The 17,129-nt window shown below is 38.4% G+C and overlaps 1 protein-coding gene across 1 annotated transcript; it reads left to right on the top strand.

Annotated features, from left to right (window-relative positions):
• Positions 1–5,240: 5,240 nt before the first annotated feature.
• Positions 5,241–15,125, top strand: LOC139737554 (LIM and SH3 domain protein 1-like). The gene is made up of 6 exons (XM_071648238.1): positions 5,241–5,331; positions 7,137–7,221; positions 8,128–8,212; positions 10,194–10,312; positions 10,871–10,978; positions 12,538–15,125. Exons 1-6 carry the CDS (start codon positions 5,276–5,278, stop codon positions 12,679–12,681), a joined length of 597 nt encoding a protein of 198 aa, XP_071504339.1. The 5' UTR covers positions 5,241–5,275; the 3' UTR covers positions 12,682–15,125.
• Positions 15,126–17,129: the final 2,004 nt, after the last annotated feature.

Here is a 17,129-nt window from a genome sequence, read left to right as displayed (position 1 = left end):
GATACTTGTGATTCTTTTTGTTTTTTGTCCGTCTTGCCAGGAAATTGAAAGAAGAAACAGAGGTCTAATTTGTCATGTTGTATAATATGCCACTTTTTATATCTCAGTCATTACACTATTGTTGTCGTAGCCCACTGCCAATGCAGGCATGTGTAGAAGATTAAACTTGTCCCTGTGTGGCCTCACATCAGTTTCAATGAAGGTGTCTGAACATTGAGAATCAAAATGTCTCAACCAGAAATATTGCTAAAACTATCTACATGTCACTAGGGTGATTTTTTCAGTTTTATTTTTTGAAATACATGTTTAATGATATGTTAGGATTGCTATTATGCAACTTGATACTGGATATGACAAGTACGGGCGAGCCTGTGTTCAATATTTTGTACTTTCTCATATGTCTCATGAACTTGGATTGTACAGGCTTGTTTTGTGCTTTTGACCTCAACAAATACCTGATAATTTCCATGACAATTGATAACAAGTTCAGCAAGTGATTTTTCCATTAGCCGTGGGTAGAGAGGAGTAGAACACGATCTTTTAAAATGGTCAATATCATACCTTTCTTCTTGTGCTGTTCCTTGCATAAGGACACAACACGTTGTGTTTTTGTGTTTGTGATAATAAAATGTTTGTGACACAGGGTATCCCAGTGTTCGAAATAGGCATCTGCGTTAGGCTGTAGGTATGTCAGGGTTTTGTTATATGCACTGAAGTACTGCTGAATCCTTCTTGAATAGCCATCTTGGCTGTTGCCATGCTTTGATGCAATTCTTCAGAATCCTTAGTGTTAAAGTCCATGATACCACTGAGCATGAATTAGCAGATCTCTTGAAGTTGCTAGTGGAGCCTATTGAGGATGAATTTGGAGACTAAATCTTGTAATACAGAGTGAGGAAGAACAATGAAGGCTGAACTTTTTAAAGTTATCACTGTCTTACCATTATCACTGCTTCCACGTGTGTGCGGACACTACAGCTTCTTTTTATGATATTTGGTTGATATAAGCAATTTTGAATATGTGATGTCAATTGCAAATATTTGATGTCTTTTGCACAATTTATGGAATACCCACAGTGAAAATATTTTCTTCAATTTTAATGTAATTGTCTTGTTTGTTTGTGCTTTCAAAGTATTGTTATAAAGGTTGTATTGGGACAAGTTGTGGCTAAGGTCATATCTTCATGTGAAGCAGATCTTAACTTGTCATTTCCTCTGTCCAACACAATAACACACACACACAATAACAACAACAGCAACAACAAAAGATTGGAAGTACCAATCAGGGGGGTGTTTCATCAACGTTTGTCAGTGCCAACAATTTCAGCAAAATCCTTGGTTTTGATTGGCTGAGATGCTCTGGTCACTAACTGTTACTATGGTGATTAAAGTTGTCAGCGCTGACAAATGCTGATGAAACACCCCCCTGGTTTGCATTAGAAAAAGGTATCGGTTGCTGATCTAATTTTGTCTGCCTATGTATGTGTGTGTGAAATTACTAAACTTGCATATTAAAGAAGAAGAATGAAAACTGCCCTGATGATTATTTTTGCAAAACACCTCCCTGCACTTCTTGGATACAAGCACCAGTTTCTTATGTGAAATCAATTTGAACAGAAATGAACAGACAAATTAGAGTTGTGACAAGAAATTGATGTACTGTATATGAATCACGTCTCTCAAGAGTATGTTGTATGGATAGTCTTAGAATATGAGTATCTCCTGTGAAGCTAAGGTTGGAATGGCAGGAACATTTACAGACACCAGATTGAGAGTACAGGTAGACAGAGATGAAACTGGTCCTCAAAAACACAACTCAACCAGTGCTGGCTCACCTGTCTACATTTCATATTTCAGTTAGACTTAAGGAAGTGAGGGTTTAGAAACTGCCCAAACCCTTTACTCCTCTTCAGAATCAGAGATTGCCCTATTTTTTGTTGATTTGGACTGTCTTTGTCAGATGACAAGGTACCATGTATGTATGATATGTATCTATCAAGCTCTTACGTTGCATGTACTGCTGTGATGTCTTGTGCTCTATAGGGCGTTTGTGTACAATGGTGGATCCAGAGGGGGGCTCAACGGGCATGCGCCCCTCTCTTTTTTTCTTTTTCTTTTTTTTTTGTTAGAACAGAAGAAATAAAAAGAAAAAAATGGGGGAGGGGGCGTGTGCACTCCCCTTTAATTTTGTAAAGGCGCCTCCCCTTTACGGAATTCCTGGATCTGCCCCTGATGTAACATACCCAATCGTGTATCCGTTATGAAAAATGTGTCGACACGTTTGTTGAGTTGAATCATCAGTTCTGTAACCATCCTCTCCCGTGACATACACACATTCAGCGGAAGATTGCATGAAAAGGAGAAGGTCACCGAATGCACATGATTTAAACCAGAGTGGATAAAGAAGCATCCAGATTGTTGATATGCGGTCAATGCAAGCATTAGTTATGAGTGGTATATCTTACATTACTTTTTCATTTTCCCCAGTAGAAATAGCATTCACATATTAAAAAACCCCAGATATCTTGCCTTAGTGAGAAAATCATATATATTACAAAGTATAAAAAGAAGAAAATAATGCCTTTCAAGCTTTCCTGAGGTACACAACATATCAAATGATATATAGCTGTTTAGTTTACGTATACTATGTACCGTCTCTATTTTAATATCACCATTTCGTGTCCATCCAGTGATGGAAACAAGAAATTGCTGTAAGAATCATGTATTGTAGAAACACAAATAAAGCACATTTCTACCCAGTTGTAAACTATGTGTACAGTTGTACTTGGGTGTTTGGTCTCATGCCTTATAACTGTCTGGGTCCATCTTTGCATATGTATGTGCATGGCTGTTTGTTGTGTTGTACGTTAGTGTTTACTTTAAATGATGCGTAGAGTTTGTGTAATTAAGTGTGAATTCATGGGCCTAGGTGTCGTATGCTTGGTGTGTGAACGTAACACCTGTTTATGATGTATGAGATATCATACGATACAATACAATGCAATCGGATCGTTTATATAGCGCTCTTACACAGTCAACGACGGCTTATCTCGGAAGGGTGCGGCGCGGAGTGGAGCGCTCAACGCACCTGTTCGAGACAAGCCCCCCTGTTTGTCTCGAAAGGGTGCATTGGGTGGAGTATGTTCGATGAACGCACCCATTCGAGACAATGGGGGGGCTCGAATGTACGCGTAAGCTAGTCTTAGTGGCCAGACCTTTTTGTCCCTGTCATAGTTCGCGAGGGGACTATATGAAACAGGCTCCATACGCAGACATGTGTGTGGCAATTTCTTCAAACACACACACACACGCACAAATGCTACTTCTAATTGATTCTGATTGTTTATCTGATAGGGCTTGCTGGGAGCTACCAAACTTAACTCATAATTCTGAAATTTATTAGGCCTTATGAACATTTCTCCAAAAACATGAAAATGCTTCTTCTCAAGACATTTTACAGTGGATTTTCATTCTATTTGTTTTGTCTGATAGGACATTGTAGGAGCTAGCAAAGATCTACACAGAATTTTTAATTAATTACGTTAATTTATGCAAATTTATGTCTGTCATGGGATCTACACGGAGGGGACAAACGCCCCGTGTAATTTGCTGAATCACTTATGAAATTGTGTTGTATTTGTTTATATTCCCCCCCCCCCCCAAAAAAAAAAAAAGTACCAAAACAAACAATATAAAACAATATATTTGGCGGTGTGGTCAACGGTGTTAAGACTCGTTGTGGTCATGGTGTCTATTATTGCCTCTAAAAATATGTAAGAATGAGTGAGCAGCAGAGGCGTCGATTGGGGGGGGGGGCAGTGGGGGGTAGAAGTATTGTTTTGCCCAATAAATTTGGCAACTTAAAAATTCATAAAATGCAATGCAAAAATATGTTTCAAAAATGCTACATACCACTAAAATTTACATGAAATACATTTTTTCAACTTTTGCAGCCCCCCCCCCCCCCCAATCCAAAACATGGATTGATGCCGCTGGTGATCAGATGTGAGGTAGCTTGTGAAATTATGAATCCTTTCATTGAAGAAACGCGTGCTGTCAAGATTTCCCAATTTGCCACGAGACCTCTCTAAAAGTATTATGTAAAAGCATCCCGCCAAACAATTGGCTTTTAAGCCACGTCAAATGCACATTTTCCAGAGAATAAATAAATAATGTTAAAAAAATAATAACAGTAAATACAAAATGGAAAAGTGGTGGATGAATACGATGTCACAAAAAGGCTGGCCTCCAAGACTAGCTTACCCATGCATTCGGGACTAGCCTCCCCCTCCCCCCCCCCCCCCCCCCCCCCCGTTGTCTCGAATGGGTACGTTCATCGAACATACTCCGCTCAACGCACCCTTTTGAGACAAACGGGGGGGCTTGTCTCGAACGGGTGCGTTGAGTGCTCCACTCCGCGCCGCACCCTTTCGAGATAAGCCGTCAATGACTGGTTTCACAGCACTTTACAACAAAAATCAGTCACAGTTTGGCATTAAAAAAGAATATCATGGCTACCATGAGTGGAATTAGTTTACTTCAGACATGAAGAAAAAAATGTTTAGACCAATAAACAAAAGGAGGAAGAAATATCTATATGTTCCTGTTAGAATTATGTTGCAGTTGGTTGAGTCATGGAAATGCCATTAATTGGATATGTAGTGGTTGCTGTGGTCTCTTGTACAGTACTAAAACTTGAGTAGTGCCAAAACAGGACCAGGGGGGTGTTTCACATAGCTGTTCTTAAAGTTACAAATGACTTAATGACTGGAACACATTCTGATGGGCTATACTTATCAGAATTTCAATAATTCAGCACAAGAACTGATCACCAGTCATTCTTAAGTGGTTCGTAACTTTAAGAACAGCTTTATGAAACACTCCCCAGGGATGCTATCTTAGTCAAATGGCAATTATCAGCCCCCATTCAGGCAGGGAGTTCACAACCAATTTATAGGTGATGTTTGTGTAGGATATACATATGTTTTTTACAGATTATTATGTTACACACCAAGAAATATTGCTCATTTGTGTTTGTGTGAGTGATATAAATCAAATTGTGAGAGTTAATGTTATCAACTGTGATCATGATGATGATGATGATGATGATAAAATTAATAATATTCTCTTGCTATTTTTTATGATTGTTGTGATTATTATTATTAAATTATTATTGTTGTTGTTGTGTTTATAATTTTCGTTGCTGTCATAATTCTCCTTTTTTTCTTTCTGACAGACATGGCACAAGTTATGCTTCAAGTGTGAAACCTGCTCCATGCTGCTTAATATGAAAAACTACAAAGGTTACAACAAGTTGCCCTACTGTAACACGTAAGTTGTAAATGCTGTTACATGTACACTGCAAGTTGCAAATACTAAATTTTGGGTTTTTTTTACTCATTTTTCTTAAACTCCTTGTTTGTTTCTTCTTTCCTCACTCCCAGTACGTGGTCTGTTTATAGCACAAAAGGAGATCTTTTCTTTACATTAAGAGAAAAAGAAAAAAAGTCATTCCCATTGAACCTAATAAGATGAAAGTGACAGACCTGTAAATATCTTCAGTGAGATCAGGCCTTTGTTACCAAGATAATTTAGTTTGCTAATATCGGCCATTTGTGAAGAAATCTTTAAACATATTGTCCCATCAAGCTGTACAAACAGCCTGCAAGAATCGTAATAATCATCATTGTAATTATTGCTATTTTCTTATTGTCATTTTCTATTTTCTTGTGGGGGGGGGGTGGTTTTCAAAAATTATCCATTTCTACTCTTGACACCTGCTATATAAAAAATTAACATCACAGGAAAGGACTGCTCGTTCTTTCCTACTTTTCAGCTAAATCATCCCTTTTTTAGAAAAGTTTGGAGGTCTGGATTTATGCAGTATGAATCCTCACTTTTAGTTATCAAAGTTCTTTAGGTGATAAAAACAAAAGCAGAACACACACTTTGAATACACAAGTATCAAATTTGTCCACCTGAAGGAATTAAAGGAACCCAAACCCAAAGAGAAATGTGGATTGAGTGAAAGCAGCAGTGTTAGTAGAATGTTATATCAGTGAAAGTTTGAGGAAAATCAAACAGTCAACGCAAAATACGTTATGGATTTTTCAAGTTTCGGTGTTGGAACCGCTGGATGAGGAGACTACTAGAGGTTATGGTGTCATGTATGGACTACAATATATAGAAAATACAAAAGGGAATTCTACAAAAATTCATATTTCATGAAAATTACACATTCCATCAACTGATACTGACATATGGGGTAGCAATTATTCCCCCTGCTTTCAGAAAGCGGTTAGTCAAGTGCTCTTTCATTATGCTAGAAAAGTGAATTTTTGTGGAATTTTCTTTATATTTTCTTTGTATTGTTGTCCACACATATGTCATAACCTCTAGTAGTCTCGTCATCCCGCAGTTCCAACACCAAAACTTTGAAAATTCATCGATTGTCCGATTTTCCTCAAACTTCACTGATGTGTTCTACTAATGTTGCTGCTCTCACTCAATCCACATTGGTCTTTGGGTTTGGGTGTTCTTTAAACCTGTGTCATGTGTAAATGATATACACTGTACATGCATGTCATTATATAAGATTCCCTGATTCATTGACTTTTCTAGCGGATATTCCAGAGCCATCAAGGTGAGACCTGCAAGGAGTGAGACTTCTCAATTTCCAGAGTGACACTTCTGATTTCCCGATGTGAGCGCGGGGACGGGGAGGGAGCGCATGCACATGAGCAGAGCAGCGTGTGCTGAGCCAGCGGTGAGCGCCAGCGTGAACACGAGCAGTGTGGAAAGCAGCAAAGCCGTTCTCCACACTGCTCTTTGCCGGCCAAGTGCGCGCCGTGCATTGCCGTAATCTTTTTTCCCTTTATCTTTATTATTCGGGTGGAGGTGTGAGAAAATAATTGGTAGGAGGGTGAGCGTGAGTTGAGCCACTGAGGCATTAGACTTGACGTGTAGGATATTCTAAGTGGATTTTGCATTACATTGTAGCCTAAATAATGATGTTGCAGATGAGAGATTTGGAGTTAAATCAAAATATGTTGAGGCCACACAGAGAGTATGGTCAGTCATGATACTATCATAGTTACTTTTGATGATTCTTTCTCCCTCCTCCACCTCTTCTACAGTCATTACCCAACCACAAAATTTACAGCCGTTGCTGACACTCCTGAGAACCTGCGCCTCAAGAAGCAGTCACAAAATCAGAGCCAAGTGAGTTCTTGTAGCATGTCGGGTCCTTGTTCCTTGTTGGCTTGCCCCGTATTACTATTGACAGACCCACTATTGATTCAGTTTAACTCAAGCAGCAGACGATGGTTCCTCCTGTCTTTGTTCCAGATACCAAGATCCGGTCTTTGAGGAGGTTTTTGTTTTGTTGCTTTTCCCCAATTAGAGGTCAAAGGTCAAAATGGCATGAATGAAACTACTCACAAACCTCTGCTGGAAGGAGAAGAAGAAAAAAAGTGCTAACTGCCAAGACTTGTAAACTGACACCTGTTTACCTGAAGAGAATTAGACTGAGCCCCATATCCTTGATATTGCATGATTGTTGGTCAGTTAAGGACAGGTCTGACATATTTGAGGAGTTTCATCGCTTAATGAGTCAACTCTATTCTTGTAAATTTGAGATACTAGGGGCAATTAAATGGGAGAAAACACATAAACTGATTTGAAGGAAACCAAAACCCAGAGAGAAATGTGGAATTCCCTTTATATTTTCTTTGTATTGTTGTCTACACATAACCTCTAGTAGTCTCCTCTTCCAGCAGTTCCAACACCAAAACTCATAACTTTTGCATCGATTGTCTGATTTTCCTCAAACCTTCACTGATGTGTTCTACTACTGTTGCTGCTTTCCTTCAATCCACATTTCTTTCGGGGTTTTGGTACCCTTTAATAGAAAACATGGCATATCTTTATCCATAATTCAGGAATATTCTTTGTAATGCAATAAATGAAGTATAATTGGAGTGGTTTTATTTATATTTAATTCTATCTGATGTTGGACTCAACGCTTTAAAATGTTTAAAGGTGGCTCTTAACCGATTTTACAATCACTCTTTTCATTTGATGGTGTTCATTTCTCCTCCTCTGTCCCATTCTGTTCCAATTTCGTAGGTCACCTACCACAAAGAGTTCAATCAGAGTAAGGGGAAGTTTACTGCAGTCGCTGACGATCCTGAGAGTATGCGGTTGAGGAAAGGTGAGAGAAGTGTACAAGGCTGCCTAAGTTGTCGTGTCATGTTAACCCTTTACGTGCTTGGGAACTGTAAAAGCTTGGTATGCTTTTTCTTCAGCATTCAGTAAATTCTTCCAGACTTGGCCCAATATTTCGATAGAATGAAAGAAAAAAATATAATAGAGAAACATAGATGGAAAGCCCAGCATATAAATAAGGAAAGAGGGAATGCAGTTTATGTACATATAAAAACAATGATAAGTTCATACAACGAAAGTCAGACACTGATTATAGTATTCAGATAAAGATATATATTTATAAACATGTATATTATATATTTCTCTGTATTTCCAAGTTGGGAAGAATGTATGTGGCAATAATAGCAAACAGGAAAACATATCAGTCACCATTGAGAAAAGTCGGCAAGTGTCCATATATCCACATAAAATGTAGTAATTGTAATAATGCGTAAAATCCATGTATGGGGTGGATTATATTGAGATTACTTGGATCAGCTAATCTTTATTTGTTGGCAGTCGTGTTTACAAGCATCTACTCATTGGCATACAGAGCACAGTAAGGGTTGAAGAGATTGCTTCAAAAGTAGACTTCATCATCTTTGTAGAAAACCAAATGTTGAGAGTATCATCTTAAAAAAAAAAACACACTAATTTTTCAGGGTTACAATAGGCATTAGTTTTACTCTAAAACACAATATATTCGCGGCATGAAATTTTCACGATTGTCACTGGCGTCCAGTGCACATTATGTAGGCAAGAACTTTTGTGCGCATTTTAATTTTGCGAATGTTGACGTTCGCGAAATTGAAATGCATGCAAACATTCCTTGTTTTACACTTCTCTGCTTTGTTTGTGTTTTACAATGATTGTTGTTGCTTTCCTGTTAATGTAGGGAATTGTATCTCTCTTTCCCACAGCCCTTTTTTTCAGCCTCTCTTCTTTTTTTTCTCTTTTTTTTTTCTACTGTAATTTCCTCTGTTTTCATCAGTTGAACTTTTAAAAAGCCCTTTAAAAGTATTTGTATGCATGGAAATATGATGAGATAAATCAATTTCTGCAAAAGAATATATGGCCAGTTTACAGGGAATATGCTCTTTGCGGCTTCTCCACGGCTGTTTCATTTAAACATTTATTTACAATCATTTCATCTTTGTGAATATAACTTGTGTTTTCTCTCATAAGAGTTTTTAAAGAGCTTCTTACATGTAAGTTTAGAGTTCTGATTAAACGTATTTCATCACTTTGTGTTTGTTTGGTGTCATGCCTTCTCCTGAAAGCTCTTGCTGTCAAGTCAATTTGAGGTCAAAGTTCATTCTAATTGTTAATACTGTATACGCTGTTACTTTCGCGTACAGATATTTTCACGAATGACGAGGTCATAGACATTTTCGCGAGATGTTGTTTTCGGGAATCGACGCCAACGCTTACGTTAATGCTCTATTAACAAAGCGCATGGAGACATATTAGCGTGTTGTTAAATTCGCGATCCAACTGTGATTCGCGAAATTTGCGAAAATTAAACCCTCTCGAAAATAACAGCATATACAGTATCTACAATGTTTAATGACTCTATCCGGAGGGAGGGGGATTTCATGAAGCGTTTTGACAGACATTTTTCCTGACAAACTGTTCTAAGCTACTGAAATCCTTGCATCTGATTGGCTGAGAACAAATTTGTTAGACAAAGCACTTCATGAAATTTCAACCCCCTATGATATTCAAACTGTAATTGCTCCTGAGGTTGGGTCAGTCTGGAACACTCCCTAGCGTGTGGTATATCAGATTTGATGTATTCACAAAGGGAGCTGGAATTGTGATAAACAGGAAATGAATAAACAGGTAATAAACAGGTAATAAACTGGAATTGTAATAAACAGAGCTGAATAGATACTAGGAGTGGTTTAGCAAAGCATTATATTTCTATTCATTTATTTATTTATTTATGTCTGTATATACATATGTTTTGTATGTTTGATTACCTCCAGTAAGTGAGCAGGCCTCCAATATTGCTTACAAGGGCCATACAGCAGGGGGATATCAAATGGACCGCCCAATGGACCGCCCAATGGACCGCCCATCTTTCCAGCCACCTGAGCCGCAGGGGGTAAGTCCATATCACCCACCCCTCCCACAACAGGATACAAAATACAAAACAGACATAAAATCCTTTGCATTAAAGCTGTTTCACACAACTTGTGGCCCTATTACATGCATACCAGGGACAGATCCAGGAATTCTGTAAAATGGGGGTGCCTTTACAAACTTAAAGGGGGGCGCATGTCCCCCCCCCCCCCCCCCCGATTTCTATTTATTTATTTTTTTTTTGTTTTAACAAAAAATTAAGAGGGGCGTGCGCCCGGTGCGCCCTTGGCTGGATCTGCCACTGCACACCATTTCTTGTTTGGAATGCCTATATGACATCAAACCAGGTTGTTCAGCTTTCTAGAATACTTGCTTGCTGTAGTATCTATTCAGGCTTTCCTGAAAACCTTCTTGCTTTCCAAACTCACACAAAAAAGGGGGAAATATGAAATAGATTAAAAAAAAAATAGAATGAATTTAGAAAGTCTTGAATGAATTGTAATATTCTTTTTTATTCAACAAATTTGATATTATATAGACTTAAGCAAACCTATATTTTTCTTGGTAATGAATATTTCAGTACCAGCCACCACCACAGGAAAGCTACCAGCCACCGCCCCCACAGGTTGCCCCTGTTGCCCCACCACCTGCCACGGGCCCTCGCTATGTTGCCATATATGATTATACGGTGAGTTCACTTCTGTAGTCACTATAGGCCTACAGAGGATTCTTTGTATGTTTGTTATTGTTTCTTCTTTTTATGCCTCTGCCATAAAGTGTCGCTGGAGGCATTGTGTTTTTTTTTGTCTGTGTTGCATTGGTGGCAAGTTCATATAATTTGTTGACATGCATTTCACCCTTGGGGTAATTACATTGTAACACGGGGTTAGCATACATGTAGTTTATGATTCATGAAGCAGCCTCCTTCACCTTGTTCATTCTGCTCTCTGCTTGAAATGCATTTAGATTTCTTTTTTGTTTTAATGCTCAGGAATTGTAGTTTTTTTCGTAGATAGAAAGTGAGGGAGATTATCACACAACTATATATGGCATATATTTGTGCTGACAATTTGTACCTCAAAGTAGTAAATTTGAGACCAATTAGACTTTTAGATCATGTAGTTTTTAGATTTGATAGATCATTTGTGACCCGCTACAACAAAAGGATCCGAAAGTTGAGGGAGGTCAATTTTCTGAAAATGACATGAAATTGTTCGTTTACTCTTTCGCTTTAATTTCTTATTAAACATGACTCATAAAAGTACTCCGATGTGGAGATATTGATGATTTTATGTGACCATGTTTAGTTGTCTAGGAAATCAGCGTTTTGAGAAAACCGCCTTCAAAGTTTTCTTTCCGATGCAATCGTGATCAAGGGGAGGTAACACAGTTTTCACCTCTTGACAATAGAAGGTCCGCTCATATCAACCTCCACAATATTTACTCAAGCTTGGCGCCAGCAGTCTGTTGTCTACGCATGACCATTCAGTAACTAGGATGCAGCGCACTAATCAATAAGATCACGCCCTCGTTGCTAGGCGCGGAGTCTATCTGTGGTGCAAAATCCAGACACGTTTGTGTTCCGTTGATAATCGGAAAATCGTGGCCCAGAAAAATGCTGATTTCTTGCCTTTCCTTTGATCATTTAGCTCCGAAATTTTGGCAGATGAAAGACGAAACATTAGACTACAACATTATGCCAACAATAGAAATTTGATGATATGACTTCCAACTCAATTTTCTCGGCTGAGCCGTCAGTGACTTTCGGATCCTTTTGTTGTGGCGGGTCACATTTAGTTACATGTAAAGGTTTATGCTGTAGTCATATTTATAGCACCCTGAAAACTATTTTATTTGATATGCAAAACATAAAATTAGCTTGATGTAAGTTTTTCCTTTAAATATAAAAACATCATTCTAGGTCTACATATTTGCTTATTTGTGTATATATAGACCAATCCCACTTGTCAAAACACCTACCATTAATTGCAGCGTCCCAACTGTGCGCGTGTATGCTGAATGCCTGATATATTTAATGGCGAGTGCGAGCCTGGCACCATGTATATCGTGCATTCTCATATGCACACATGAATGGGATACTGCAGCAATGGCGGATTTTCCTTCCAGGTCGGATCGGTCTATACACGTAGCTATGCATTGAGTGAAATGGTAGCCTTTGCAATCTTTGTTTAAAAACTACATGTATTTCTTTTTCCTCTTTTGGTCTTTAAACCCATCGCTTCATAGGCAGCAGACAGCGACGAGGTTTCCTTCGTCGAAGGTGACATGATCCTGGATGGGGAGATCATCGATGCCGGTTGGATGACGGGGACAGTGGCGCGTACGGGCGAGCACGGTATGCTGCCCTCAAACTACGTGGAGCAGCAATAATATTACAGAAGGGAAATCCCCTCAAAAATTAAAGGCTTAAAGGCACTCTGAGGACAAAGAAAAAAAAATAGAAGGACAAAAAAATTATCAACGTTACAAAACATAGTGACATATATTTGATATATAGGAGCACCTATGCATACCAGATGATGTGAAAGAGATCTGTAAGAATACATGAGTGGGTGATGTTTGAGAAAGAGGGATGTTGGCTTTTTTTTTTTTACCTTAGAAATAGATTCCATGGACTCAGTCTGTGTTTCTTGACTTTTATCATCCGTCGTGTAAGAAAACCTTTCGTTGTGTATATAGATAGAAAGCAAGTCGGCACCTGTGTGTATCACTGGCAAGCTAAGACCAGAAGTGCCTTGGCAAAGAAACAAAAAGAAAAAAAATATATGTAGTTATGATGATGCTATATAGACAAAAGGATTTACACTTGCTATTTTATGCATACAATGCCAAACATGGATTCAACACGTAGTCCTGTAGTGTGTATTTCATAGTACCTTCCTCATCTGCAATACATGATATAGAAGGAATTTTGCGGGACATTTTCACATATTTGTAGATAGTTCTGGGTTCTTGGTTTTGTGTTTGTTTTTTTTTTAATGGTCTTTCCCTATGGAAAGGGCAAAGCAGCATGACAAGCTTATGAAGTGCTTTGGTTCAGATCTAGTTTCATTAGCATAATGAAGAACACAAACCATCACTGTGATATATATCTGCTCACACAATAATAGGTGAGAGCAGTATGAGCTATGTTATGTACATTCCTGGCCAGATAGGTGGTACAACTCCCAAAGCAGCCAACCATCACGGGTTACTAGTCAGTGGCATGCTTGTATTACCCCCAAATTACTGAAATTTCTTTTACTCTCATACAAAACTTTCATCTCTGTCTTTCCAGTCTTTCCAGCGTACCCATTTTTTTCTTTCCTTTTGTTATATTGTCTGGGAGGGTTAGCGTGTGGACTAAAAAGTTGTTGAATTTGTGACAGTGTAGCTGCCCTTTATAACCCAAGAAAATCAGAATACAACAAAAGTTGTAATTTTTATATATCTAAGAGAGATTCTATGACAATTCTATGACTAATTCTTGTATATTGCATTTCTATATCAAGCAAATATATGGATATGAGGTATATATACACACTGCATGCTATTTGTCATTGACCAAATTATTTCTTGGGAATTTTTACATCTTATTTTATTTCATTTTATTCATTGTTTTCTTCTTTTTTTTCTTTTTTCTAGTGCGATGAGATTAATTCCTGCCAAAATTAAGGCAGTATAAGTTTGATGAATCACCAAAGCAGTTTGTAGAAGAGTTGTGGCATATGAAAGGAAAGGGCATAGACACAGGTGTAGTACAGTGCTTTGCACGTTGATAGGACTGCATCTGGAGATAAAAATGCTGAGGTAAAGTGTGTAGAATGCAGTATCCTCTAGACATTGGAACCATCATGTACTTAATGAAACAAGATTTTAAGCCTTTATTCCAAATTAGGCCTATAATGTAATATTCACACATGTAAAGTAATGGTACACACATGTTGTATATCAATGAACAGTCATCTTGCATTAAACATACCTAGACCATGGCATTCAAAATCAGAGGGGAAGCTTTGATATACAAACTTCGTATCGGATGTGTGCATGCTATATGTAGAAGAGCTTTGGTTTGGGCAAACAGTGAGATTGTTTATATATACACCGTAATGTACCAAGAATGGAATGGAGCCTGGATGAGTAATATGTGTTGCGCATTTGTAGTATAATCATAAGATAAGACAGGTTTGAATACCCTGATGGCTGTGTGCAAACATCAAGGCCAGAATTCACAAAGATGGTTTAAGTTTAAATCATGGTTTATGCATATTTCTTCTGCATAAATAAGATTGATCTATTGCATATGCCAACAGACAACCAGTGGCAAATGCACATTGATACGTGCATGTGTTAAAGGTACAATTTGTATGTCTATTTTGCACTTATTTTAGACCATGGTCTAGATTTGTACCATGGTCTAAGTTTTAACCACCTTTGTGAATTTTGGCCAAAATGTTTCAAAACCTTTGACTTGGCAGGTTGTTATCAGTTTCACTTCTGAGCAAAATTATCTTTCAGTGCACATTGTCTTTAAGTGTGTAGGCGCGTCAGTGTTGGGGAAATGGACAGGAATGCTCAATTTTCATGGATGCTGTCAAACTTTGTGGAAATATGTGCAGTAGGTGAAGGAATAGTCCATTCCTCTGTAGATTTGTGGAGATTTTAGTCAATTAACACCTGCAGACCATGAAGGCTAGTAAGCCAAATGACTGCAGGTCTGTAGCATCAAAGAACATCTACACATACTGCATGATCACAGACAATTCTATAACACTGTAAGTTGTATCTTCCAAGCAAATGACATTTTAATGAATTTTGGTGCAAATGATCACATGTTTGTGCAGTTTTTGCTAGAGACTGCACAAGCTTTGTGTGTGTGGGGGGGGGGGGGGGGGGAGGGAGATACTGGTGGTATTATTGAATTATTCATTTTGTACACTATGCTGTAGTTATACATGTGTAAATGTAGTTTTTGTTTTGTTTTGTTTTTTGTTAGAATAAAATGCATTCAACAAAAGTATGTCTGCACATTATTGGTAGGAACAGCCATGTACAAATGTGACCGTCTTTGGCACCAGCTTGTGTAACAGACTCCAAACATTCACTAAATACAAAATATTGTACTACATGGTGTGTTGACTTTCTTTATTCCCACCCTGCTTGGCTTTTAAAAGTCTGTGAAGGTTTGTTCTTGCAGGAGAGCAAATAGCCCATCTGTCCATAGCCTATGATCTTGGTGAAGGATGCAGCTGTTGTCTTTGCTGTTGCGATTAACTGATGCAGTGAGATTATATGTCTTGGCTAAGTGACTCGTCTGATGCAGCGAGACTATGAACAGTGGAACCATCTACTGCCTTCATTCATATCCCCTTGTTTTGCTTTACTCATTGTTTTCTTATCATCGACCATGAATCAATGGCAGTTGTGGAATTAGTGGCAGTTTTTCGTACGATTCACAGTCGATAATATAGCAAAGACAATAGTCTCACCGTATCAGATGTTTAGCGCGACAATAAACACCTTAGCTGCATCCTCTGCCTGTATTATAGGCTAGTCTGTCCACCAGGGAGATGTCATAGGAGGAGTAGCAGCACTTCATAATCTGTGCAAAACATGTTTTAGGTATAAAGCATTACAATTTGGATGTCTAACATTCCTCTGCACTTTGAAGCCATGCTCAGCACTGCTTTATTGCCATGACCATGGCCGGCGGAACCGTGGGGGCTTGGGCCCCCACACTTTTTTTCAACCCGGAAGTATGTAAGTGGCACTAAATAGAAATAGTTAGAGATCTTGAAGTGTGAGCGTGGTAAAATTATGTTATGTTTTCCACTGAGGACCTTTTTTTTTCTTTTTTTTTGCTTGTTAGCTCATGAAACCCGGAAGTGGGCTCCCACACTTTTGAAAACGCTCCGCCGGCCCTGATGACCACATTTGGACACAAAGAAAGAGCATCACATATCATTAGATTACAGGCTGTATTTTAACATTCAATTTTGAATGAAGTACTTGAATTTGATTAGAGGAGTTTGGGAAAGAAGCCACCTCCTTACACATCAATATGAATGAAGTGAAAATTAGGTCCTCTTAAAAACAACACAAAAAAAAAAAGATATGATGCACACGCTTGTGCATGTTAGTTTTCTATCTTCAATCTGGCATAAAGTATGTTCCAGCGTGCATTTCTACATTTTGCAGTTAAAAAAGTAATTATTACACTGCATTTTGATTAGTGCTCCATTTAAAAGCACACATATTCATTGCTGCCAGCACATTGCAAGAGAGAGCGAACTGCAGTGGAGGGATCTCTTCTGCTGTGGGAGCACTAGTCCACTAGTACCTTTGGTCTCTTTTGTCAAATTGCATACCAGTACCAGTGCAGTGCAGCGTTTGGCATGACTTCAACCTACACGTATTATGTATAGGGCAATAAGTTTCTTCACCACCTCTAGCTCCTCCCTGATCTGTCACATGTGGCCTTGTTTGTGTGTGTGTGTGTGTGTGTGTGTGTGTGTGTGTGTGTGTGTGTGTGTGTGTTGTGGGGAGGATGGTAGGGTGCAAGGAGGCATTATTATTACAGAAAATTTAATATACTGTAAAACCAGAAATGTGAAATTTTCACGAATTGGAGCCATCAGCCTTTTTGGCATCATGAAAGTTTCGCAAATTGCCACTGGCATTCAATGCATAGTGTACACAAGAACTTTTGTGTGCATATTAGCTCACAAATCTTGGCTCCTCATAAAATTTGCAGAAATTTCTGGTGTTATAGTATGCCATACCTTATTAATGCCTTGTGTTAAGATATGAAGTGCTTAATCTGGATCATAAATTCATAT

Source organism: Diadema antillarum, unplaced genomic scaffold (genome assembly GCF_040938485.1).
Source record: "Diadema antillarum isolate AM-2024a unplaced genomic scaffold, OU_Dant_1.0 seq00000696_RagTag, whole genome shotgun sequence".
Classification (NCBI taxonomy): Eukaryota; Metazoa; Echinodermata; class Echinoidea; order Diadematoida; family Diadematidae; genus Diadema; species Diadema antillarum.
This window is presented reverse-complemented; position numbering and strand designations above follow the sequence as displayed.